General features: G+C 51.9%; 2 protein-coding genes and 1 long non-coding RNA gene across 6 annotated transcripts; 2 read left to right on the forward strand and 1 right to left on the reverse strand.

The window, feature by feature from the left end:
• Positions 1-1,391: 1,391 nt before the first annotated feature.
• FAHD2A (fumarylacetoacetate hydrolase domain containing 2A) lies at positions 1,392-10,326 on the forward strand. 2 transcript variants are annotated; one of them, XM_004770935.3, is made up of 8 exons: positions 1,392-1,579; positions 3,806-4,074; positions 5,566-5,782; positions 8,381-8,440; positions 8,634-8,796; positions 9,716-9,824; positions 9,936-10,023; positions 10,129-10,326. In XM_004770935.3, the coding sequence occupies exons 2-8, from the start codon at positions 3,833-3,835 to the stop codon at positions 10,189-10,191; spliced, it is 942 nt and encodes a 313-aa protein (XP_004770992.1). In that variant the 5' UTR covers positions 1,392-1,579; positions 3,806-3,832; the 3' UTR covers positions 10,192-10,326. The 2 variants fall into 2 exon arrangements, with proteins under 2 accessions (XP_004770992.1, XP_004770993.1); XM_004770936.3 differs by having other exon boundaries at positions 3,827-4,074.
• Positions 10,327-10,502: 176 nt separating this feature from the next.
• Positions 10,503-23,108, reverse strand: GPAT2 (glycerol-3-phosphate acyltransferase 2, mitochondrial). Of its 3 annotated transcripts, XM_004770940.3 has the most exons (22): positions 23,025-23,108; positions 20,261-20,375; positions 20,013-20,126; positions 19,268-19,341; positions 18,750-18,854; positions 18,378-18,506; positions 16,010-16,109; positions 15,490-15,623; positions 15,072-15,171; positions 14,770-14,982; positions 14,312-14,431; positions 14,061-14,143; positions 13,600-13,718; positions 13,134-13,204; positions 12,798-13,056; positions 12,560-12,708; positions 12,297-12,374; positions 11,676-11,807; positions 11,473-11,593; positions 11,317-11,382; positions 11,041-11,096; positions 10,503-10,729 (listed from the first exon to the last, which is right to left on the reverse strand). In XM_004770940.3, the coding sequence occupies exons 2-22, from the start codon at positions 20,312-20,314 to the stop codon at positions 10,613-10,615; spliced, it is 2,394 nt and encodes a 797-aa protein (XP_004770997.1). In that variant the 5' UTR covers positions 20,315-20,375; positions 23,025-23,108; the 3' UTR covers positions 10,503-10,612. The 3 variants fall into 3 exon arrangements, with proteins under 3 accessions (XP_004770997.1, XP_044935095.1, XP_044935096.1); XM_045079160.1 differs by having other exon boundaries at positions 11,317-11,593; XM_045079161.1 differs by lacking the exon at positions 20,261-20,375 and having other exon boundaries at positions 11,317-11,593.
• On the forward strand, positions 10,782-11,752 carry LOC123391761. The gene is made up of 2 exons (XR_006606476.1): positions 10,782-10,945; positions 11,047-11,752. It is a non-coding gene; the product is annotated as an uncharacterized LOC123391761 (long non-coding RNA).
• Positions 23,109-23,703: the final 595 nt, after the last annotated feature.

The following is a 23,703-nucleotide window of genomic DNA, read 5'->3' on the forward strand; positions in this document are numbered from 1 at the left end:
TTGGAAAGTGCAGTTCCGAATCTCTGCCTAAATTATATGTTCCACCGTCTCCCTGTTTCTCTTCAGTCTTTCTGGCTGATCCTTACACGATGGGTCTCCTGACTAGGGTTTGTGCCAAGCTCTCTTTGCCACATCCCTCCTGATCATACTTACCCTCACAAGTTTCATTTCTGTCTGTATGCTGACCTCTACATGCAAGCTAATTCCCTAAGTTCCAAGACCTGTGTCTCCAACCGCCCACCCTGCAGAACCTCCTTGAATGTATCACAGCGACATTAAATACAACCCATCCAAAACTGAGCTTACCATCCTCTTTCCAGACCTGATGTTCCTCTAGAACCCTTGACTTCATGAATGGCAGTGCCCTTTACTGGCCAGAGATGTAGGAGTTGGCCTTGGACCTCCTGTCATCATCATTGAGGGCTTTCAGTTCTACCTTCTAAACATCTCTGGATGTTTAGCCACACACCAAGCCACCTACACCATTGCCCTCACCTGCACCACTCTTATCCAGACACTTTGCCTTCTAGGAGTGGCTTGGGCAGAAGTTCTCAAATGCAAGTCTAACCATGGCACACTCCTTGTGAGGTCTCCTGTGTACTTAGAAAAGGCCAGACTCTTTCTTGGGACAAGTAAAGCCCTGGATGATCTGGTCTATGGTTAAGTCTTGGGCATCTTGCCCAGAGCCCTTTACATGTCTCCATGTTCCGGAGGCCTACAATCCTAGTGGATTGTCACTGCCTGTTTAATAAAACCACCTATGCACAAGAATGCCTGTTCTTTGATGCTGGAGGTTTTGCTTCCCACTATCCTGCCCTAGGCCGAAAACAGTGCATGTGAAGACAAGGCTGCTTGAGAATGGGAGTAAAGGGCTGCATTTGGGGGGTCAAGAATGCTGGTTCCACTATTCACACTCCTTGTGTCACCTTGAGCAAAACACTTCTGCCTTGGGTTCCTATATACAAAATGGGTGCAATCATTCCTTCCCTTCTCAGTGATATATCAGAATCATAAGACAAAAATACTCGTCGAAATACTGCGAACCAGGATGCCATAATTTGGCCTCCTCCACCACCTTTTCCCAACAATCAAAACGGTATGTGGCGCCAAGCAGGGCCCCACGTACGTGAGGCTTGCAAGTCGCCCAAAGCACAGATTTGCAGGAAGCACTTGCAGACAGATTCTTGCAGGTGCAGGGAGTCCGGACTATGAGTATCGGGGAATTTGGTCTCGGCGACGGTTGGCCTCCCCTGCGTGCGCCAAGAAGACGCCTGAAGGTACCCTAGAGAAGCCACCTGCCCTCCCTCCGGCACTAAGCCCGCCCCCTCCCTGACCTGCTTCCGGGACAGAATGAGGCGCCCTTCTATTGGCTGCTGCTCTCTGGCGTCAGCAAGGAGCGCCCGGCTGAGCGAAAGTCCTAGTGGAGCCGCTGGGCGCGCTACTCCTGCTGATCCCCGGGCGAGTCGTGGCTCCTAGAACGCGGTGCAGGTGTCTAGACGCCTGTTGACCTTGGCCCCCAAATCGGTGAGCCCGAGCTCGAGAGCACAGGGCACCCGGCAAGACCGGCCGCGGCGGCCAGGTACGTTGAGGTTGTGGGCCGGGCCGGGTCTCAGCCTCCGGGCAGGTCTTCCGCGGAGGTCAAGACTGGACCAGGATCCCCGGCCGCAGCGACCACGGGGACCCGGCGGGTGGGTACTCGTGAGCACCCACAGAGTGCAGGAGACAAAGCCGGGGTACTGGTGTAGGGTGCCAAGCAAGTGGATAGTGGGACACGATCCCAAGCCTCAGTCGGCGATGCTTGTGCTGTTTCCGCCTTGAATCCCAGCCTCTTCGCTTCAGGACATGTTTCCAGGAGTTGAATTGAGCTCATGCTCTTGTTGCGTCCTGATTACCACAGAAGCACCAGGACCACTTTCTAACTGGTACTTTGGCAGATGATTTCTTTAAGCCTCATTACCCGTTTCTGTAAAATGGGACCTTGTACCTGAGGATATTGCTGTAGGGCAGAATGAGAACCGGAATGTATCTGTCATGTGGAAAGGGCATAGTCCATGGGGCCTGGAGTTATCTTGGAAAGCAGGTGACCAGCCTTATCCCTGAAGCAGCAGCCAGGATGTGGCCACGTTTCCTCTGACTGACAGCAGACCTCTAGGACATACCCTCTTGGAAATCCAACCCCCACCACCTCTAGGACACTTTCGCCCAAGCCAAGAATTTCAGTGTCACCTGGACTTGGATTCAAGTCCCAGCTATTTTCTCTCCTTGGGAACTTGGGCAAAGCCCTTCATCTTTCTGAGCCTCCCCCCCCCCCCATGTAAAATAGAACTAATGTACGTACTTTCCACAATTGTCAAGAGAATTGAATCAGACATTGTAGGCAAAGCTCTTAAAATAAGACCTGGCATTCAATGGGAGCTGTAACTATTTTTTCAGTGTGTGGAGTGTCTGAGTGCGTGCATTTTGACTTGAATAGCTTTTTGACAGCATCTTTGTGTAAGATGGGAGGGCGGAAGTTTCAAAGCTGATTTTCTGGCGGAACTCCTTGGCTGCTGCAGTGGTCAGATCAGTAATCTGGGTCTAATGAGTCTTTAACTGAACATGGCAAATTGAATGAGGACCAGGAATCTGGGACTACCTCCATGTGCCTGAGCATAAAGGGGCACTTTTTAAAGCAAGGACCCATGCAGGGCAGGGACTGTTCGGAATGAAGGCCAGGCTTAGATTAGAAACAAAACAAGAGAATGGGGTTTGTCTTTGAGTTAAGCCTGGAGCTCAGAGCAGGACCTGAGCCCTGTTGATATCTTCTAAGTGATTTGAGGAGGAAAGACAGCCATGTTGGCAATCACCAAGCTTTCCCAAGTAGTGAAAAGTCAAGCTGCGGCTCCTGGCATTGGTTGATTCAATAGAGTGTAGTGTAGAGCCTCCTGTGTGCCCAGCATAGTGCTTGGCACTGTGGACTCAGCAGTGAAAGAGAAAGATGCAGTCCTGAAACCCAGAGAGGAGATAGCCCAGTGAAGTCTGTCAAGCTGAGGACATGCCCTTTGCAGCCTCTTTCCTCAGGTAGTCTGAACTGCAGCAGGAGAAACGAAATAATTACTGTCTGGAGATGTTTGTGGGGGCTACTTCTAGAAGACTAGAACAGCCCCGTAGGGGTTTTGGCTTGGTAATATGAGCAGTGGGAAATATTTCAATAGAAGGGTAATAGGATCAAATTGGTATTTTTAAAAACTGCCTGTAACTACTGTGAAGCCAGTTTTACCAGTGGTCACTTCTCCATGCAGGGCCCCACTCTTAGCTAATTTCTAGTCCTGCTTATTTTAGCCCAACCCAGCTCAGCTCAGCATCACTTCCTCAAGAAACTAGATAAAGGCAGGACCCTTTATCTTCACATCAGTAGTCCCAATGGCTGGATCTTACTTATGACGTCAGTTGTTAATATCCATCTCCCCTGAGAGCAGGATGGCAGGCCTGCGCGTGTCTGATCTATAGTGTGCCCAGTGCCTCGGTGGTGGCAGGTACAGCATAAGCCTGCAGGAAGCAACAGTTCAAGGAATGCCAGAACCCCTGCCATCTAGACTCGTGCCTGGCATGAGGTAGTCACTCCTTTAGAAATGTTTCATTACATGTGTTGAATTGAGCAAAACAATCACCTGATAAAGTATAACAGGATGAAATAACTAATAAATGTGGACCACTTCCAGGACTGTGCTGTGGCAGGGATGGCTGATGGGGTGAGAGGGCTTGGGCTGCAGCTTGGAGAATTCTGTGGATCCTGATGGTGGTCTCAGTTCCTTCTGTCTCCTAGGACCCACGTTTTTCTACATAGGTTCTGATGCTGGTCTCCTGTAGAAGGTTGCTCACAACTCTGCTGCACGCTCAGAAGTGGCCCTTTCAACCCTCCAGAAGTATGAGACTGGTGCAGTTTCAGGCACCCCACTTGACGGGACCTCACCTGGGCTTGGAGTCAGGGAATGGCGGGGGCGTCATCAACCTCAACACCTTTGACCCCACACTGCCCAAGACGATGATGGAGTTCCTAGAGCAGGGAGAGGCCACTCTCTCAGTGGCAAGAAGGTAAATCAGCAGGCAGCTACAATGGCTGCCCTGCTACCCCCTCCCTCTTCCCACCCCCATCCCTGCCCTGGGAAACAGAACCAGCTGGTAGCTCTTTCAGAGGTGAGCAAGGTGACTCTACCTTTCCTTTCTCATCTCTTCTCTTAGTGGAGAGTCTTAGAAATCTTGTATGACAGCACCCTTGGGCCCAGGGATGGTGATTAACTGTTTCAAGGCCATACTTTCAGTGGTGGAGCCAGTACTCTGCTTCATCATCCTGCCTTTCCCAGGGATTAAGTTTCTGTCTGCCTGAGAAGTCTGGGATCTGGGATCCTAGGAGACATCTTGGGAAGCTTGGGGGAAGTCTTTGGACGCTTAGCTCCTTAGAAGAGAGAGAACTGTAAAAAGGTGTTCTTAGAGATGGTCCTTGGGTTTGGGCTAGATAAGGTAGGGACTTACCTGAAGTCAGGAGCCATTTGAAATCTGATAAACAGTAAATATATTAAACTGGCAAAAATGCAAGTGTTTGACAGCTCACAGTATTGGTAATAGTATATGTCCAGGGGCACCTGGGTGACTCAGTCATTGAGCATCTGCCTTCGCCTCACGTCATGATCCTGGAGTCCTGGGATCAAGCCCCCCATCGGCCACCTTCTCTCTTTCCCACTCCCCCTACTTGTGTTCCCTCTCTCATTGTCTCTTTGTCAAACAAATAAAATCTTTTTAAAAAACCCCAAATCAGGGCACCTGGGTGGCTCAGTGGGTTAAGCCTCTGCCTTTGGCTCAGGTCATGATTCCAGGATCCTGCGATCGAGCCCCACATCAGGCTCTCTGCCCAGCGGAGAGCCTGCTTCCTCCTCTGTCTTTCCTTCCTCTCTGCCTACTTGTGATCTGTCAAATAAATAAATAAAATCTTAAAAAACCAAACAAAACACCAAAACAGGATGTTTCTAATACTGTCATAGTCTCACAAGATTGGAAACTACTTCCATGCCCTCATCAGGTAATTGGGTCTACCTGTACTGTGCAGGTATACACAGTCCTGTCAAAAAAGGGGAAAGGTATATGCTGTTATGGAGAGATCTCCCCAAAAAATACGTATTTTTTCTAAAAGGTGTATTCATTGTGCAGTCATTTGCGCAAGAAAGGACGGGAGGAGAAGAGGATGTGAAGAGCTACACGGGCCAGGGCCACGGTAGCTGTGTCCAAGGGTGGAGAAGGGGCAGGAGAGAGGCCTTTCCAGTCTTCTCATGTGCACCTTTTGAATTCCCTTACATGACATGTATTACCTAATGGGGGAAAGGAAATCAACACTGGATAAAAAATAAACAGTACTTTAATATCAAAGGATAATACCTGGATTTGGTTTCCACACTGATTAGGATGGTTGATAGATCTAGAAAATACATTTGATAAAGCATAACTTGTAGCTGCTGCAGTGCCTCTCCAGCATGCCCAGTAGTTGTTGGCCTGCTCCTACCCAGTCCCTCTCTCCTGCTCTGATCTCTACAGAGCCCTGACTGCCCAGTTGCCAGTCTTACCACGGTCAGAGGTGACCTTCCTGGCCCCAGTCACAAGGCCAGATAAGGTGGTGTGTGTGGGAATGAATTATGTGGACCACTGCAAAGAGCAGAACGTTCCAGTGCCGAAGGAGCCCATCATCTTCAGCAAGTTTGCCAGCTCCATTGTGGGGCCCTACGACGAGGTCATCCTCCCGCCAGAGAGCCAGGTCAGTGCCTCCTCATAGGCCCCCAGTCACCGGCCCATCACTGGGGTGCTTAGCACTCAGCAGCCAGCCTAAAGGAGCTACTTGTTGCTTAGTAGTGTGATCAGCAGAAACTACAGGGGGTTATACTGTGTAAGGCTGGACTCGGGGAAAAAAAAGTTAACATTTTTTACCGATTGCAAAAATAATACACTTTAATTGTGGAAAAATAATAAAATTCAGGATGCATCTTCTAGGAGTAAATACAATGTCCTACATGACCATAATAACCACTATCACCACTAAGGAAATTAACAGGAATAATATCTCATATATAGTCCAATTGGGAGTATACCCAGTTGCCCCCAAAGATGATAATTTGGATTCTGTTTTATTATTTGTTGAACCAGGATCGGTCAAGGCCACACAGTGTACTTGATTGGTCTCTTTAGTGCCTTTATTCTAGAACAGGGATCTGCAGACTTTCTCAAAGGGTCAGTCAGTAAATAATGGACTCTGAAGGCCATGGAGTCTGTTCCAACAAGTCGTCTTTGCCCCTGATGAGTGAAAGCAGCCGTGGCTGATACATAAATGAGTGAATATGACTGTGTTCTAGGAAAGCTATTTAGAAAACCAGCCAGCAAGCTGGATCTGGCCCATGGGCCATAGTTTACTGACTTCTGATATCAGACAATACCCCTGCCCTTTTCTGTCTTTCATGACGCTGACTTTTGGAAGAATCCTGGCAAGTTGCCTTAGCATATCCCACTCTCTGGTTCCTCATGTTTAGATTTGAGTTAAACATTTTTGTCAAGGATTCTATCTAACACATACGTGTTAGATAATTTGGACCGCTGTAACAAAATACCACGGACTGGGTGGCTCATAAACCACAACTTTATTTCTCATAGTACTGGAGGTGAGGAAGTCCAGAATCAAGGTGCTGATACATTTGGTGCTTGGGGAGAGCCGCTTCCTGGTTCAGACGATGGTCTTCGCTGTTTTCTCACATGACAGAAGGGGCAAGGGCACTCTCTGGGATCTCTTTCATAAAGACACTACCCCTATTCATGAGAGCTTTGCCTTCATGACCTAGTTACTTCCCAAAGGCTCTACCTTCTGATATTATCACATTGGGAGTTAGGTTTCAACATATGAAATTCAGGGTTGAGGGGTGCGTTCAGTCTGAAGGAACAGATATATATTGCACCCCATTGGGAGGCTTATCAGATGGTGCTAAAGTTTGATCACTTGGTTTATTTAATGTTCACTAGATCTCATCGGAAAGGTACATTTCATTGGTAATTAATAAGCAGTCTACAGGGTAGGACTTTGAGACCTTGTGACTATCTTATTGTACCACAGCTTTTCATTCAGGGATCCTCACCTGAATCCATCACTGTATTGGGAGTTAGAAAAAGGCAATTTTTCTATCATGCTTTTTTCTGCTCCTATTAGGCTACCATTCTGTTAAGAAAAGCTTCCTTTTTTTTTTTCTTTAAACTCCTGTCCCTTTAGTAGCACTGTATATTTGTTTTTCATTTTTATCCAATATGTTGTAGACCATCATTTACATTCTTTTTGATAGCCAAATGGTCTCAGTTTAGCCAGTGGTTGTCTTCAAGTTGGCCCCGGCCCTGTCACTTTTTGAATCCTTCCTTTCTGACCAAGATATTCTAGGCTCATCTTGTACTGTCTCAGACCTGGAATTTGCCATTTCCCCCAAGGAACCCAGTTCTGTCTAGTGGGTAGCAATGCTGGAGATCAAGATTAGGTGTCAGCTGTGCTCAGAACAACTCTGGCTATTACCATTAGAAAGAGCAGGCAGTTTGAAAGGCTAAGTTTTATCTTATAGTTGTATTTCGCTGATTATGGGAAAGGCTGTACATGTTTTCCTTTTTCTGTGGCTGTGCTCATTTCTTTTCATTTAAGTGAGTTAATACGTAAAAGTACTTAGGATGCTACTGGCACACAGTAGGATTAGCTGTTAGTACTCCATATTCATTCTTTTTTGAAAGTATCGAGTGACTTGTAAATTCAGTGCCCAGACTCCTGTTGTCTTTTTTTTTTTTTTTAAGATTTTATTTATTTACTTGAGAGAGAGACAGTGAGAGAGAGCATGAACGAGGAGAAGGTCAGAGAGAGAAGCAGACTCCCCGTGGAGCTGGCAGTCCGATGTGGGACTCGATCCTGGGACTCCAGGATCATGACCTGAGCCGAAGGCAGTCGTCCAACCAACTGAGCCACCCAGGTGTCCCTCCTGTTGTCTTTCTTAAAAAATTTACCTATAATAATAATTTACCTATAATTTCTACACCCACTGTGGGGCTTGAACTCACAGCCCCAAGATCAAGTCACATGCTGTACCAGCTGAGCCCACCAGGCGCTCCCCACAGTGGGGAGCTATGCCTACACACAGTGGAGCTGCCTGCCACTGTCCACATTTATGGGTCTATAAGCCACACCTCTCCCCTCATTTACTACATGTAGTTCATAGTGATTACAGTTGTGGGCCCACAGCCAAGCCCCACTGTTAGAGACCTAGGCCCTAAAGAATGGTGTGCAGCCCCTCAGCATGGCAATAGGCCCCAGAACCCAGGCAGTTCACTGCTTTCTCTACAGGAGGTGGACTGGGAGGTAGAGCTGGCCGTAGTCATTGGAAAGAAAGGCAAGCGCATCAAGGTAAGGAGGAAGAGGTACCGTCTGTTTCTGGCATTGGGAAATGGTTGGTTACTACCTGTTCCCTGACTGCCTTACTCTTTGCCCATCTTTGGCTAGTTCTGGTGACTAACATGGGATAAAGTCTTGGTTATGAGGGTTGGTGTCACCATGTTGATCTAACTTCCAATCTGGCCAAATCCCCTGTCCCCTAAAGGCCACAGATGCCATGGCTCATGTGGCCGGCTTCACTGTGGCTCATGATGTAAGTGCTCGTGACTGGCAAATGAGACGCAATGGAAAGCAGTGGCTGCTGGGAAAAACCTTTGACACCTTCTGCCCCCTGGGCCCTGCCTTGGTGACCAAGGACAGTATAGCAGGTAGGTCTTGGATAGCCCACATGGTGACTCTTCCTGCTCTTGCATGCACACATGAGTAAACAAAAAGCCACACTCAGGAAATTGGAATGTGGACTTGCCTTTTTCTGATTCCTTAGAGAGCAAGTTTCAGCCTAGGCCACAAGTTCCACAGGCCTCCTTCCACATCCCTTACTGCAGAGGTGGGAGAACTTCCTCTAGCTGTCACTATCCCTGAGTCTTTAAGTCGGAAAACATCAGAATTTGGCTATCAAAAGCCTGTGCCTTTCCCCAGTGGGGGAGAGGGAGAGCACCTGCACAGCTGCAGGGCAGCACCCGTTCTAAGCAGCAAGGGCAAGGTGAGCCCGGAGGAAGGCCCGTCACGAAGAGGGCAGTGCACAGCCATTTGGGTGGGGGTATGCCCATGCACCCCAGCTTTACACCCCCTTGTGCAGACACGGTGACGTGAAATTGTGTTCCAGCTGTTCTGAGGGGGGATGTGAGTGTATAAAGCAAAAAAGTTGAAGGTACTCATTAACCAAAACACTGTTACAGGTAAGCTGTCCCCTGCCGTCAGGTGCAGGAGGTGCCGTGCCCGTCTGAATCGTTACCCTCTTGCAGTACAGATACCCAGTCATTTCCATATCTGCAGTGGTCAGCCTCTGCTCTGAGTAGAGGAGGGTCTGGGACATTTCCTCCTTAACCCACCCCAGTGATCACAGGCAGATGCTCTGCTAGGTGGTATGTGCAGGGAGACCTGAGGAGCCCAGTGTCCATATGGAAAGTTCCAGGGTGGGGAGTGCTGGGTGGGCAGGAAGTGCCAGGAGCACGTCCAGTGAGACCTTTCACTGTGGTCACAAAGCTACCCTGTGCCTTTGGTTTCTCAGTCAAGGGAGGGGTTCATGGGAAAACAACCCCAAGGTGGTGCTTTTACATTTTCCAGATCCACACAACTTAAAGATCTGCTGCCGAGTGAACGGGGAGGTGGTCCAGAGCAGCAATACCAACCAGATGGTGTTTAAGACAGAAGAGCTGATAGCCTGGATCTCCCAGTAAGTGGGATGGGGCCTTACTTCCCACTACCCACCTGCGGCTGGGCTGAGCCTTCCAGCCCCGTTTCTGGCCCCCTCGGCCCCTGGTCTCAGCTGTCTCTTCTGCCCTAGGTTCGTTACTCTTTACCCAGGGGATGTCATCCTGACTGGGACCCCCCCAGGTGTTGGTGTCTTCAGGAAACCTCCAGTCTTTCTCAAGGTAGGTTCACTAAAAGGTGGAAAGGGAACAAATACCCAGAATTCCTGCTGGGCTTATAAAATCCAGGCCAAAGGACTGATGGCCTCCTGACCTTCTGTTTTACAGAAAGGAGATGAAGTCCAGTGTGAAATTGAAGAACTAGGCATCATCATCAACAAGGTGGTGTGAGGGCTCTCCGCACAGGCCTGGGACTTAAGAGGTGGGACATCCATTCTCTCCCAGTGCCAGCAGCCTCTTCCAGGTAGAGTGAGAGGAGAGAAAGCTTACTCTCCTCATCAATAAAATTCTCAGCCAAAACAGCCAGCTTGACTTTTGCTATAGTTCTTCTTTTAGGGTTTTAGGGAACAAGACAGGGCCTTCTCACAAGGTGGGGAAGGGGAAAACATACCCCAAAAGAGACACTTCTGGGCTTGGGAAAAGAGTTGTCCAGTCCCCTTATTTAACACACCAAAGGATGAAAAATATAAGAGACAGCAAGGGACAATGAAGCACAAACTATTTTATAGTTCAGGTAAGGGTGTGCAGCCCCCTCAGTCTTCTGACTCCAGGACACAGCTGTATTCTCAGGCTGAAAAGTCACCCCACAGTTCTAGCTACAGATGAACTGCCGGATGAACTGTTCCAGCTTTTCCTGATTTTCCCGACTAGTGAATGTAGGGGACAGGTAGAGCATGGGGCCTGCAGGGCTGGGCATCTGCTGTAGCACCTAGGCCACAGGGAAGGGCTGTGAGTGCTCTCCCTGCAGGCTGTGCCTGTGCCCCAGCAAACTGCAAGGGAGACCTTGAGCCCCTTGGGCCTTGCATGCAAGTGCTGCCTCTTAAACCACTGTCTCATCCTATTCTCAAGTTTAGGAAACAAAAGGGACCAGGAAAACCATCCTACCTTCAACTACTCCACCCACCATGCCTATTCGAGATACTAGGTAAACCCCAGGGTGGGCACAGTTAGGCTTCTCTGGGCAGCCCTGTTGGGTTATAGGGATGGAAGCAGGAGGATGGTGAAACTGGCTCCTCTTACCCCCAGGTCTCTGAAGGTCCAGACAGCACTGATGGCAAGATTTGGGTCTGCACACTCTGGAAGGAAGAGAGAAGTGAAGGCTATAAGACCCAGGTTTCTCTTGTGCTGAAAGAGGGAACTAGCCAAGGCTAGCTAGGGCTTGGATTAGTTGCAAAGACCCTCTTTTCTACAACCCTCCCTCCCAGAGTTGCAAGGTTACTGCCCAGCAGGGGGCAGCAGCCACCAGCAAACCCTTCCCTGCCTCTGGGGAGCCTGGGCTGGCTGCCTGGGACTCACCAAAGAACCCTTCTTCCTGGGCAGTGGCTTGCAAGAATTGCAAGAGCTGCTCAGTGTAGCCGGACTCTGTGGGAGAGAAAAGAGGTAGGCCTGGGGCCCCTGCCCTGAGAGCGCTCAGCGTCCCCCTATGGCTGGTCAGGGAAGCGTGGGCCTTACCCGTATCTGGCAGCTGTCCCTGGTGGAGAAAGGTGGCAGCCTGTGCAAAGGCCTGGAGCAGTGGGCTAAGCAGGCGGCAGAGGAAGAGGAAGAAGTCAGGGCAGCGTGACTGCTGGCTGAGCTGGAGGGGCACATACCAGATGAGGGTAGCTCCGACTGCCTGCCTGCCTCCCCCACCCCCAACGTGGCTTCTCCCAACTTACCCTGAAGTACCGGCCCTCAGCCTCCTCGAAGTCATCACTGTCACTATCAGTAAAGTCCCCACTCGGTTTCCACAGTAGCTTTGCACTTAAACGCTGCCGCCCTGTGTCACAGGCTGCCCGGGAGCCTGGGGTCTGGGGGCCATGGGAGCCATTGGTCCCTGACAGGTTCAGCCCTGAGCCCCCAACTTCCCTAGACCAGGTACATGGCAGACCAGGCACGTGGAGGTGAAACTAGTAAAAGCAGACCTAGGGAGCCCAAGAGGACACCCAGGGCCACGCCAGACCATAGCACCGGCTGAGCCAACTTGCAGGGTGAAAGGAAGTGAGCACTGACCCTTAAGGGCCATAGTTCTGTGGGACAAGAACTGTAGCAGGTAGGAGGCCTCCAGAGGACCTCAAAAGTCCAGTTGTCCAGTCCTGTCATGATAGGGCTGGTGGGATAAAGCCCAAAGCAGAGACTGGTGGAGGCAGCACCCAGGCCTCCCTGTCTGCCAGGCGAGGGGCACGCCCACCCCCACAGCTCGTCGGGGCAGCAGGAGCAGTCTGGGGCAGCTGTCACTCAGGGTGGGAATCGGTGGCCAGGCCCCAGACCTGAGTTTTGTCTCTAGCTGCCCTGCCTACCTCCTCAGCAACCAGGAGCCCACACTGGATGAGACGGTCCAGCACTTCCTGACAGTAGCAGTAGGAAGATTGGCAGGGCTGAGGAAAAAAGCATTCACGTGGCCTCAGAATCAGACAATGAGCAGGGGCCTGATCAGAAGCAGGGCAAGGGAGACCTAATGCCATAGGGGGATTTAGGGGCCCATGCCTGCCCAGTCCCTCCCCATCTCCACAACCGAGAGGGGAGGCCCAGGACCACGCAGAGCTGCGGGGAGAGGCCTGACCTGCAGCAGCAGCAGGTCCTGGGGCAGCAAGTGCAGCAGCAGCAGGATCTGGCGGTACAGCTCATTCTGGCTCAGCAGCTCAATGCCCTGTAGCTCCCAGGGCCCCTCAGGTGGCACTCTGCCCGCCAGCAGCCCCCGAACAGCACAGGCTAGGGAAGGAAAGGGCCAGGCACGAGGAGGGAAGCCATTCACCTCACCCCAACACATGTCCCACCCAGCCGAAGCCCTGGAGACTCACCACCCACAGCCTCACTCAGAAAGGCAGGCAGCAGCTCGGCGCTCAGGCGTGCCAGACGTGTGAGGCCTGGGCCTGGGCGAGGAACCACCAGCAAGTCCCCCTGATGGACGCGCAGCAGGGCCACATGTGCCCGAAGTAGGCTCAGCGTGTGCTGCACAAGGCACCGCAGCTGCCCTGAGAAGCCCACGTCAAAGCCACGCAGTAGCGTCTCCTCAGTCAGCCAGGAGAACTCCCCCAGGAGCTGAGACAGGAAAACACCCTGGGGGGCAAGGCAGTACAGGGGCTGAGGAAGAGGGCCACACCCTTTCCCCAGCCCCCTACCACCCTGTCCCATACCTTCTGGTGCTTAAAGAGCAGCAGTGCCGCCATGATGGCTGTGCTCATCACTGCCGAGCTGGTCACACTGGCTGGGGCCGGGGGTGGGAGATGCTGGTCAGGGCCCAAGGGCCAGAGGCCTAGTTCCTCCACCATCCCAGCAAGTCTTCTTAGTCAAAAACATTCCTCCCATACCCCCCTGGCAGCAGGGCGCTCATCTAGCCATCTGCCCCCTGCACAGTGAACCCTCCACAGCTTAGCCAGCCTATGTACTCATCTAGTGGCTCCCTCGGATTCTCCCTGGCTGCCCTGCTTCCCAGAAGCAGGGAGGGTTCCAGTCCTCTTCACACGTCCCAAGTGGGCCATACAGGAATGGATGTCAAGTGCAGAAACCCATTTGGAATGGAGGGCCCCAAAGACTGGCTGACCCAGTAGGGAGACTACTCAGGAGTCTCCCCTAAAAGGCCCAGACCTAGCTCCCCCTCACCATTCAGGACATGACGGCTCAACCTCCTGACCAGGAGCTGGTCTTCTTCCTTAAGGGCCAGAAGGGGCCCAGTCGCTGGAGTCCACTCCTGCTCCTTCTCAGTGTCTGGGACAACATTACTAGGACAGAGACACAGAATACAGGATTAAGGGACCAAACCTCAAAACAGTTGCAGGGAAGCCCAAAGCTTTCTCAAAAGGGAGCGTGTTTCCCCATCCCCACTCCCAAGGCAGGAGGTGGTTCATGTAATTCTAGCCCTTTCCAGGTCCGTGTGCCATATCCCACAGATTACTGGCAAGGTGGGGTGGCTGGCTCTGTTGACATGACCCATGGATATCTGGAGAGGTAAGGCTGGAACTGGTGATGATAGTGGGCATGGGGGGAGAGGGTGTCAGCTCACAGGCTGGGGCTGAAGGGCTGCCTGTCTTGCACCCAAGACCCACACACTCCCATGCCCCTACCATTGGCCCAGCACGATGGGCTGCAGCAGCTGCTCCAGGGTCTGCCTGCTGCCCCAGCAGCTTCTGGCGTTGGTGGTGTATTCCTGCCCAGGACAAGACTCTTAGATAGCCTGCCCTGGCCCACCAATAAACCTACACACAGCCTCCCTGAAGTAGGCAAGGCCATCCCTGCAGGGGCTCTGAGGGCCAGGCCACCAGAAGCCCCAGGACAGACCCCAGGTACTGCCAACCCTGTCCAGCAGGCTACATACCTGTAGGGAGAAGGGCTGGGCTAAGTGCACACGGACACAGACCCTGGGGCTGTGGCCCCAGCTCCATAGGCTCCGCAGGACAGCCAGAGCTCCTGTCCACAACCCCAGTGGGACCAAGCTCTGCAGGGAGGGAGGGGCTGAGTGAGCAAACTGCCTGAGGGCACTATTTTCTACTCTGCTTTATCTTGGGCCCAAACTGGTCCATGACCATGACTTCTTCAAGCTCATTTTCTTATCCATGACACAGGACAAATCCCTTTCTAACTGGGTCTTTAGAAGACGAAATGACTGTGTAAGTATAAGGGCCTTGGCAAATGCCACAGGATGATGACTGGAGCGGTAGAACTTTGCAGTCTCCCCTTAACTCTAACCCTAAGGAGAGCTGGCCAGAGGACACAATAATGTGTTTCTTCTCTAGAGATGGTGTCCACTTGGGAGTCACCAGGGGCAGAACTCACGTGGTATACATCACAGGGTGCACCTGGAACCAGGTCATAGGTGATAGCCACTGGCACTAGCATGGCATCCGGGATGACACCCATCTGGACAGCCTGGACCACCAGTCCCAGCCAAGTCTGGCCCAGGGCTGACAGCCGAGGCCCCTGGGCCCCAGGGGGTTCCTCCAGGAATATGAGCAAGGGCTGCCTGCTCACCAACAGCTGCTCCATAGCCTGGAAGGGGGTTGGGAGAGGGAGGTATCAAGGCCAGAGCAGCAACAAGCCCCTGGTCTGACCCCATTGGTACCACTGGGGGCACTTACAGCATGGACCACAGCCCTTGCAAGGACCCCCTCAGAGCTGTCCAGGGTGAGGTTGGCCTCTGGGGGCAAGAAAAGCCCCCCAAGCTTCTTTAGCAGAGCTCTGTGGGGCACAAGGCAAAGCTTGATGAGAGAAGGGGCGCAGGAGATGGAACCAGGCAGTAGGCTAGTGAGAGCCTCAGCCCACCAAGGTCAACTTGCCTGCCCCATGCCTGAACACTGTGAAGCCAGGCATGGCTCTAAGGCTCATAACTGACCCTCCAGCTGAGTCCCACAGGCTGAGATGACAGAGTCGGGAGCAGAAAAACCAGGAAGAGGGCCTCTGCGGAACTGCCACCAGCAACCCCCGTACACATCCCCACACACCCCTACCCGGGCTGGGGACTTCTCCCCTGTATATCTAGAGGCACAAGGCTTTTACCTGAGGGTGGGGGAGCAGGTGCGGGGGTCCCAAACCACACGGAGCACACCCAGGCCTTGGGAGAGCAGCACAAAGGGCATCAGGATCCCATCCAGGAGGGACTTGTGGGTAGAGAGGAGGATAAGCGGCAAGCCCTGCTTGGGGAGAGCAAGGGAAGTGCCAATCAACCCCCACCCTGAAGATGCAGGAAGCTGAAACCCAGCACCTCCAGACCCAGGGCAGCCCCAGAGGGAGGGAGGGTTCAGCTGAGCAGTTGTTTCTCTGAGCACATTTCCCAAAAGTAGAGGAGCTCTGTCAACAACTTTTAAGGTAATGCACTGACGTAATGGTTGTTAAGACCATGATGAAAAGACGTTAGAGGGAGCCCCGAGGGAGCAAGACCGTGAGACACGAAGAGAAGGTCGTCAAAGAGCAGTGGATTTTTCCCACCAGCTGATGGGGCTGGTCCCAACTTAGGACTTGGCCTAGCCTCTGCTCCTCTGTTCCCGCCATCCCCATCCCAATGGAGGGCGGGCCTTACTGCCTGGGTGGCCTTGTGGACCATCTTCATCTGACCCTTGTGGAGCTGCACGTTCAGGAAGACACAGTTCAGGAACCGCAGCAGTGCCCAGCTGAACAGCCTGGAGAGTGACACCCAGTCTGAGGTATGTCAGGGCCTCACCCAGGAGGCAGGGCCCATGGCACCTCAGGAGGCTACCCAGCACTCCTGTGAGGCAAGTGCTATTCCTGTCCCCACTTCATAGAAGCAGCAAGAGAGGCTTGAGGAGGTTACAGAAGCGGCTGAGTAGTAATAGAGAAAGCTAAGAAGTGGTGATGCAGAGACTGGAAGACAGGCCTGATACCAAAGTCCATGCCTATGAGGTGCTGTTACCCTCCTAAGACCTCACGGTGCAGCTGCCTCAAATCAGCTTCAGAGCATCTCCCTGCTGCCATTTACCTTAAAAGAAATTAGAGGATCAAGACTGTCCAGGCATAACCCAACCTGGTCTTTGGAAACTGCTGGGAAAGGTGAAATACAAAGGAAGGAGTTCGTGATACAAAATGGGGTTAACTGAAAGGGCCAAGTCTCTGAGGAGGCACTCCCAGAGGCCCAACGGGAGGACTGGTGTTGAACGAGGACAGAAGCATAGACGCAAGTAGCACAGAGATATGGGGGACAAGCAGCATGCCCTCGTCCGATGGCTTCTACTTCTCCATGAAGCATGAGATGGGACCATCAGTTAACAGCAGGTAAATCTGAGAAGGAGCAGTCTGGATCAGAGTCTCAGCAGAAGCTGTGTGTCTCTCTGAAAATCTCACAAAGCAAACACATGACTGCTTAGGTGCAGAGAAGGCAAGTAGCTGGATTCAAGCAGAACCAGTGACCCCTTCCCAAGGGCGTTATCATCACGATGAGCTCTGGAATCAAAGCAAGGCCAAGAGAGAAGAAAAGATAAGAAGGGGGCTGATGGCTGGTATAAAGGTAGTCAGGTAAAGGGACTGGAAGTCTCAGCAAAGTCAAAGAATTATCACATGGAAAGCTAGTCAAAATTACCAACAACCTCTACTTCCTGTCCTAACTAAGCAGTTGACCACTGAGCACTTTCAAGACAGCTGTGCCTTCTTTGCCTCAGTGACTCATCTATAAGCTCAAGCTTTTGCAAATCTATGTTCCTGGCCCCAACCTCTTCTGAGCTCCAGACTTATGAGCAACTGCCTCTTGAGTGTCTCCACTGACACATCAGGTATCTGAAACTCTATGTCCAAAATACCCTTTGTGGGCCAAACTCACTCCTCCCCAAGCCTGCCTCCTCCATCCACACCACCGGATGCTCTGCCAAAACCTTGGCTCTTCCATGATTTCTCCCTTTTCTCCTCATTGCCCCCACCCTCAACCTGCAATCCATCGTGACCCATTAATTTCACATTGGTCTTTCAATCCATTTTTCCAAACCTACTGTCACCACCACATGCCTCATCATGGCATCTAACCTGGACTAACAAAAACTTCCCAGAATGGTCTTCTGTTTTCTACTCTTGATCCCAATTCACCTTATTGGTATTTCCTGTTTAAAGCCTTTCCATTGGTTTTCACTGCACTTAGAATTCAAATCCAAACTTCTTTAATGGCCCTCCCTATCTTGTCCCTTCTACTCTCAGTTTTGTTTCCAACAGCTCTCTCCTTCACTCACCAGCTTCCAACCACAGCTTCATGAGCAAAAGTGCCGATTTCCTATGGCCATAGCCTGTGCTATTCCATCTAGTAGGATTGTTCCCTCCATCCTTGCCCCCACAAGTTTGGCTCCTTTCCCTTTTGTCCCTGTGTTACAAATCTCTTGCTCCCCCCACACCTATTTTCAATCTTAACCCTTGTTCTGCCCTTCTTGCAGCTATATGTTTACTCTGCCCTGTGCATCCCCTCATTCTCCAGGAACAAGGCCTTGCATCTAAAAGGAGCTCAAACCTGTGCCTGATGAGTGCAGGAGAGAGCATGGTGCCTATAAGATGAGGGAGCCAGCCACCTCGCCTCTCTCCACAGGAAACTGATCTGGGGAGAGAAGGAAGGATGGAGAGGGAAATGGAGTCTGGGCCACAACCAGGGTGGTGGTTCCTAGGGTGACCCCTAAGCCCCTATCTCAGGACAGACAGATAACACCAGGTCAGCAGTGTTGAGAACCTGGGCTCCGATCAAAGCCTCACCCCATACCTTACTGGGCCCATCAAGGAGCCAGCCGTCCTTGAAAGAACCCACAATGTTCACATCAAGGCCTTCCTTCAGGCTCTCTGGGAAACACACCATCCAACTTCCAGGAAGGGAATCCAGTCTTTCCCCAAATGTAGCCAATACTCGCTCTCCAGAAGGGCAGAGTCCCCAGCCCAGAAAAGAACACCCCTCAGCACAGAGTTACCTGAGCAGGAAGGGATGGAATGGAGCCTGGATATGGCCCAAGATGCGCTGTACCTCTTTCTTCACAAGTCCTGGTACCTGGCCTTCCCCAGCCCCTCCTGGAGCCCTCCCTGAGATGACATTCTGCACCCTGTGGAGTGAGGGGGAGTGGTGTCAGGCTGGGGCAGGCCTAAAATCCCTCAGGTAACTTCCCTCAGCACCACAGCATCCCCAGAACATAGACTCCTGTATTTATGCTCCATCTCTAAGGAAGGGCCCCAGGCAAAGCTAACAGTCTAGAAGCCAGCCCTCTAAACCACCCCTGCCTAGAATGTTGATCATCCCCTCAAGGGTCTCAAAAGTGCCAGCCAGACTCCAATCCCTGCTTCCTCACCCAGTGCTTTCCATGATCTTCTGTGGAGCATCCTGACAGGGTGGTATGTGCTGCTCCAGTGACCATAAGAAATAGCAGAGCCTCCGAACCAGCCAGCCCCGAAACCTGGACAAACCCCCAGAGTAGGGAGGGTGGTGATCTTTCAGAGGGCCCATACCCCACTAGTGTCTACAGAGGGCATTCTACCAGGAAGGATCATACCTGAATCCCATGGCCTGGGAATACATGAACTTGGCTTATCGTGAAGCAGTACTGCCCATCTGTGCCCCATTCCCTCCCCTCTCCCTGAGTAGGATACAGATTTAGGGCCTGACACACAGGGGGCAATCCATAAATGCTCACAGAAGAAATTGCAGGAGAGCTCCAAGCCCGCCTCTCCCCACCTGTGGGTATGGGGCAGGGGGCAGGGGCCCTTTTCCACCAGAGGAAAAAATAATGACACCACAGAATAGGGCCCCTACAGCTCTGCACCCAAGGACCCTGCCCACCACCTTCCCGTACCTCCCAGTTCTAACTACCTGGTGTTCTCCTCCTTCACCAGGATCACATTGCAGAAGCCTAGATCCATTATGCTTCTGTGGAAGAGGGACTCCTGCAAGAGAGGGGCCAGGGACAGCATGTCCTTGGGGGCCTTTGCAAACCAATAAAGGAAAGCACCCTGCCCCCAGTATATTCTGTAGGCTTTCCCTGATGGGAGTATTGAGTATACCAGGAAACAAAATTATAGTACAGCATTTCACTTCTCAGATCCCAAGACTCACTCAGGAGAAAGGGTCCCACAGTCAAAATGAAAGTGCTGCATGTTGTACAGAATTCCCCTCTTAGAGAGTAGCATATAGTCTCTGAGAAGTTCTCTTGTCAACAGCAGAGAACGTGTAGCATGGATCTCTGCCTGTGCCCTGGGGTTCATCAGCATCAGAACATGGTATGGACTTAGGAGGTCTTCAACCATGTTCTGAGTGCTGTGTGACTTTAAGTGAGTAGTGTCCCCAGAACTGAACAGGATCCATGCAGGCCAGGCCAGACCCCAGCCCTCTGGCCAAGCCCTATCTCCTCTCTCTGTACTACCCTTCCCAGCTCTTGAAGGCCAGGCACTGACCAACAACACAACCAACACCAGTGCATCCATTCCCCTGAAAGACAAGAGCACAGGCATGGGTCAAGGAAGGCTGAACATAAAGGAAGCTGCTTCCCAGAGCCATGGCTCCCATAGTCAATTTCCCACAAGTTTCCCTGGTGGGGCTTACCCCTACCATCACTCACCCAGCTCTTGGGAGTGCAGGTTTGGCAGCAGCGACCCACAAAGGGGCGATATTTCCCCAGGAATGGGGTAACAGCCTCCAGCTTCATCCCAAATCCTGAGGACCACAGGCCAGTCTGGAAAAAGGTCACAGGAAGAAATTAGAGGACTCCAAATCCTTGGCAGAGGGAAGGAGGCTCCAGAAGTGGGGGGCACAAAAGGGGAGGTGAGAGGACAGAGGGAATTTGGGGAATGGGAGGGGTCACACTACCTCCTGGCTGTTCCTCTGCTGGGTTTGGAGTCTGGCTTCCAACATGGTAACCATGGGGGCCTATATAATCTGGGAACTAGCCACTTCTGCCTCTCTCTCTCCAAAGGTACCCGACCTGGGGAGAGGAAGAAGGACGGAGGAAGAACTGGAGTTTGGGAAATAACCAGAAGTTCCCAGAGTGAGCCCCACCACCAAGTCCTCAACCCCAGGACAGACAACACCCAAGCCAGCAGTGGTGAGAAGCTGCGCTGGAAGCTAAAGGGACTCTGGTTCAGATCAAAGCCCCACCCCATACCCGACAGATCCCACAAAGGAGCCAGATGTCCTCAAAAGGTTTTCGTGTCCAGATCAGGGGCTCCCTCAGGCTAACATGAAGGGGATCAGCTGTCTTATCATCACCAGCCACCCTGACATCTCACAGCACAGATGGGGGCTGTAATGAACAGAGACCCCTTCTGTGCACAGGGAAAGAACAAGGCTGGATTGGCAGGAAGAGGGCATCAGACTGCCAAAGAGAAACAGGACCACTGCCACAAGGCCACCATGTTCTGCTTAGTGGCTCTTCTCCCTTGCAAAAGACAGCACTTTATCCATCCAAATCATTACAGGAATGTGAGTATAGGGTATGAAGTGGGAGAATAGCTGGAGCGTCAGTATACAGAGAAATGCCACACAGACCTGTTCCCAAGAAATGCTCATCTGGTTGGGGACTAGAGAGACTTTTCCAAAGTGGATCCCCTTTTGTACAGCACTCTCCACAAAAGCTCTCAGTTGGTATCTCTTCAGGCCCTCCCTCCCACCACAATATTCCCCTGAACAAACCCCCATTTTCCAAAAAACAGCACTGAACCCCTCTTAGCCTAGAAACTGGATGCTAAAAACCCCTCTACCTTGATTTCTCACCATGTCCCTGGTGGGTAGGCTGATCCAATTACTTATGTTGCCCCACCACACAATGCAAATATCCATGGGGAACTGCCTTCTCCCTTCCCCACCATCCCACCAAATTCTGTCCGTGGCTCTAAATCCGTGATGTCTCTGAATCACCCTCTAGTTTTTCCCTCTCTTTCTTGGTTCCCCCAGCCCAAGCTTGCCAGGCAAGAAGCCTCCTCTAGGACTAAGGTTTCATTTCCCCACATCATCTGAAAGTCTCCTGGGGGCAAGGGCTGCAGTGGCTACATCTCCATATGTGCAGCAGTCAGCCCTGCACAGAGAAGGGATCCAGGAAGTGCTAGATGAGACTGTAACTTACCCTCCCAGAATTCCTCTGGGTCCTCTCCTCCTCTCCCCAATTAGCACAGTTTAGAACTCTGAAGCCAAGAGGTAGGAAGATCGAAATTCCTACAGTGCCCAAGCTCTGCTAGACTCATTCCAAAGGCACTTCCTACTTTGAAAAATGTCTCACACACCCATTCACAGACATTTGGCACAGAGTCCCCAAGCTGAGGCTGCAATTTGAGGGATTCTGCCTCCTTTGCACGGATGTCTGCTTCCCAGCCTCAACTACCGCTTTCAAAATCTAACCCCATTAGATCTGTGCTAACCATGAAGGGGTAACTCCCATTCACCAACTGAGTCAACTACTCCCAGCTTGTAAGATCCAGAGGTCAGTTCTGGGGTAGATCTTTCTAGCGCTCAAGTCCCCAAAATGGGGATCTCTGTCTGTAGCTCCTGCCTGGATGACCACTCCTCCAGGGACACTTACAGCGGAGCTGGTAAACTGGCATCCCAAAGGCCAAATGTAGTTCATACATGTATTTTCTTTGGCCATACAATATTCTAAAACTTGATGAATTAACCTTACCATTTAAAGCCAGTGGCGTGTTTTATTAGAAAAAGGGGTTTCCAGCTGTTGTTATTAAAAACAAAACAAGCGGGGAGCCTGCTTCTTCCTCTTTCTCGGTTTGCCTCTCTGCCTACTTGTGATCTCTGTTCGTCAAGTAAATAAATAAAATCTTTAAACAAAACAAAACAAAAAAACACAAAAACAAAAAACAAAACAAAACAAGGGGCGCCTGGGTGGCTCAGCCATTAAGAAGCTGCCTTCGGATCAGGTCATGATCCCAGGGTCCTGCCCAGCGGGGAGCCTGCTTTCACTTCCTGCTTGTTTGTGTTCCCTCTCTCCCTGTCTCTCTCTGTCAAATAAATAAATAAAATCTATTTAGAAATAAAAAATAAAAACAAAACCAAACCCCCAAACTTGAGACCAGGCATCTCTGGCTTGCAGCCCCACCCCCCAGGGCCTGGGCTGGCTAGAGACCCGCAGTACGTGCCTTTCCATTTGCCTCATCAACGACACCTGATGCCCACCCGTGTGCGCAGCGGAGTCTGCAGCACTTCATCAAGAGCTGACATTCAAACCCGGTCCCTGTCCGGAATGTCTGTTCCCTAAAGAGAACCTCGGCCAGAACATGGCGTGCCGGGGAGGGGTGGGGGAGGGGGCGCTCGGAACTCCGGCCTCTCACTACACTCCTAGCCAGCGTTCCCTGAGCTGGTCCCAGATAGAAGAAAAGGGGCCTGCACCGATGGCAGGGTTGAATGTCGGACATGGACGCCTGCCCTGAGTCTAGGCTGACGGGGCTCCCCTGACGGACCCCACAAAGGAACGAATTTGCTCTGCAGGCCCTGCAAGTTTGGCACTCCGTCCAATCCCTGCCAACCCCCAAAAAAGTCGTCCGAGCTGGTTCCCAAACTGGGAAGCCCCCGGACCATCCTGGACCTGGTCTGACCGGGTCGAGCGCGGGAGCAAACGCACGGCTCTCACCTCACACCCGCTACCAACTCCCGCCAAAGCAGCTGCCAGTGAGGCAGCCGGAAGGCACGAAGGCACGCGCTGGCGGACTCTGCGTTCCCGGCTAAAAGAAAGCCGCGTTTAACCAATTGGGACACGCGTCGAGCTCGAAGCCCCACCCCTTGGCGCCCCTCACCACGCAGCTCCGTGCGCTGCGTGACCACGTGACCCTTGTTGTGGGCGGCCCGCCCCGCCCCCAGCTGACTGTTGGCAGAGCACGGTCCTGTAGGTCCGCAGCCAGCTGTGTGCTGGGCCCTGTTCACCCTCCCAGGCAGGTCGTGAGGTTTCAAGGGAACCTGTGGAAGTGTCCTTGAGACCTGGGAGTACCCGAAGTTTGAACAAGAAGTAATGGGCAACCAGGTTCCAATGAAAGAATTTCTTTCCCAGGATACACATGGCCTCCCAGCTGGAGTTCAGAGTCTGGCAAAATTCCGAGTTGGGAACATTTACAAAAGAGAGAATCATCAGGAGCTGGTTACAGATCATGGGAAAACAAGTCAGGCCTCCCCAGTGTCATTTCCCTCCTTGGTTAGAACTCTAGAGCATAGCCAGGAACGTGCGGCGATTACCGGGTTCCTGGGTTTCAGGCATCCCTGTGACCAATGCGTTTATTGGTGTGGTTAATTGATTAATACCTGAGTCCTGTCTTAGC

Source organism: Mustela putorius, unplaced genomic scaffold (assembly GCF_011764305.1).
Source record: "Mustela putorius furo isolate JIRA1106 unplaced genomic scaffold, ASM1176430v1.1 tig00000281_pilon_pilon_pilon, whole genome shotgun sequence".
Lineage (NCBI taxonomy): Eukaryota > Metazoa > Chordata > Mammalia > Carnivora > Mustelidae > Mustela > Mustela putorius.

Excerpts from the sequence above, each read along its gene's own strand:
- FAHD2A (XM_004770935.3), top strand. The coding sequence starts at position 3,833 with ATGCTGGTCTCCTGTAGAAGGTTGCTCACAACTCTGCTGCACGCTCAG. Across the intron at positions 4,075-5,565 it reads ACTCTCTCAGTGGCAAGAAG|AGCCCTGACTGCCCAGTTGC; the intron begins GTAAATCAGCAG and ends TGATCTCTACAG. Across the intron at positions 5,783-8,380 it reads TCCTCCCGCCAGAGAGCCAG|GAGGTGGACTGGGAGGTAGA; the intron begins GTCAGTGCCTCC and ends CTTTCTCTACAG.
- GPAT2 (XM_045079160.1), bottom strand. The coding sequence starts at position 20,314 with ATGGTTACCATGTTGGAAGCCAGACTCCAAACCCAGCAGAGGAACAGC. Across the intron at positions 20,127-20,260 it reads AGCAGAGGAACAGCCAGGAG|ACTGGCCTGTGGTCCTCAGG; the intron begins GTAGTGTGACCC and ends ACCTTTTTCCAG. Across the intron at positions 12,709-12,797 it reads TCTGAGTGAGGCTGTGGGTG|CCTGTGCTGTTCGGGGGCTG; the intron begins GTGAGTCTCCAG and ends TTCCTTCCCTAG.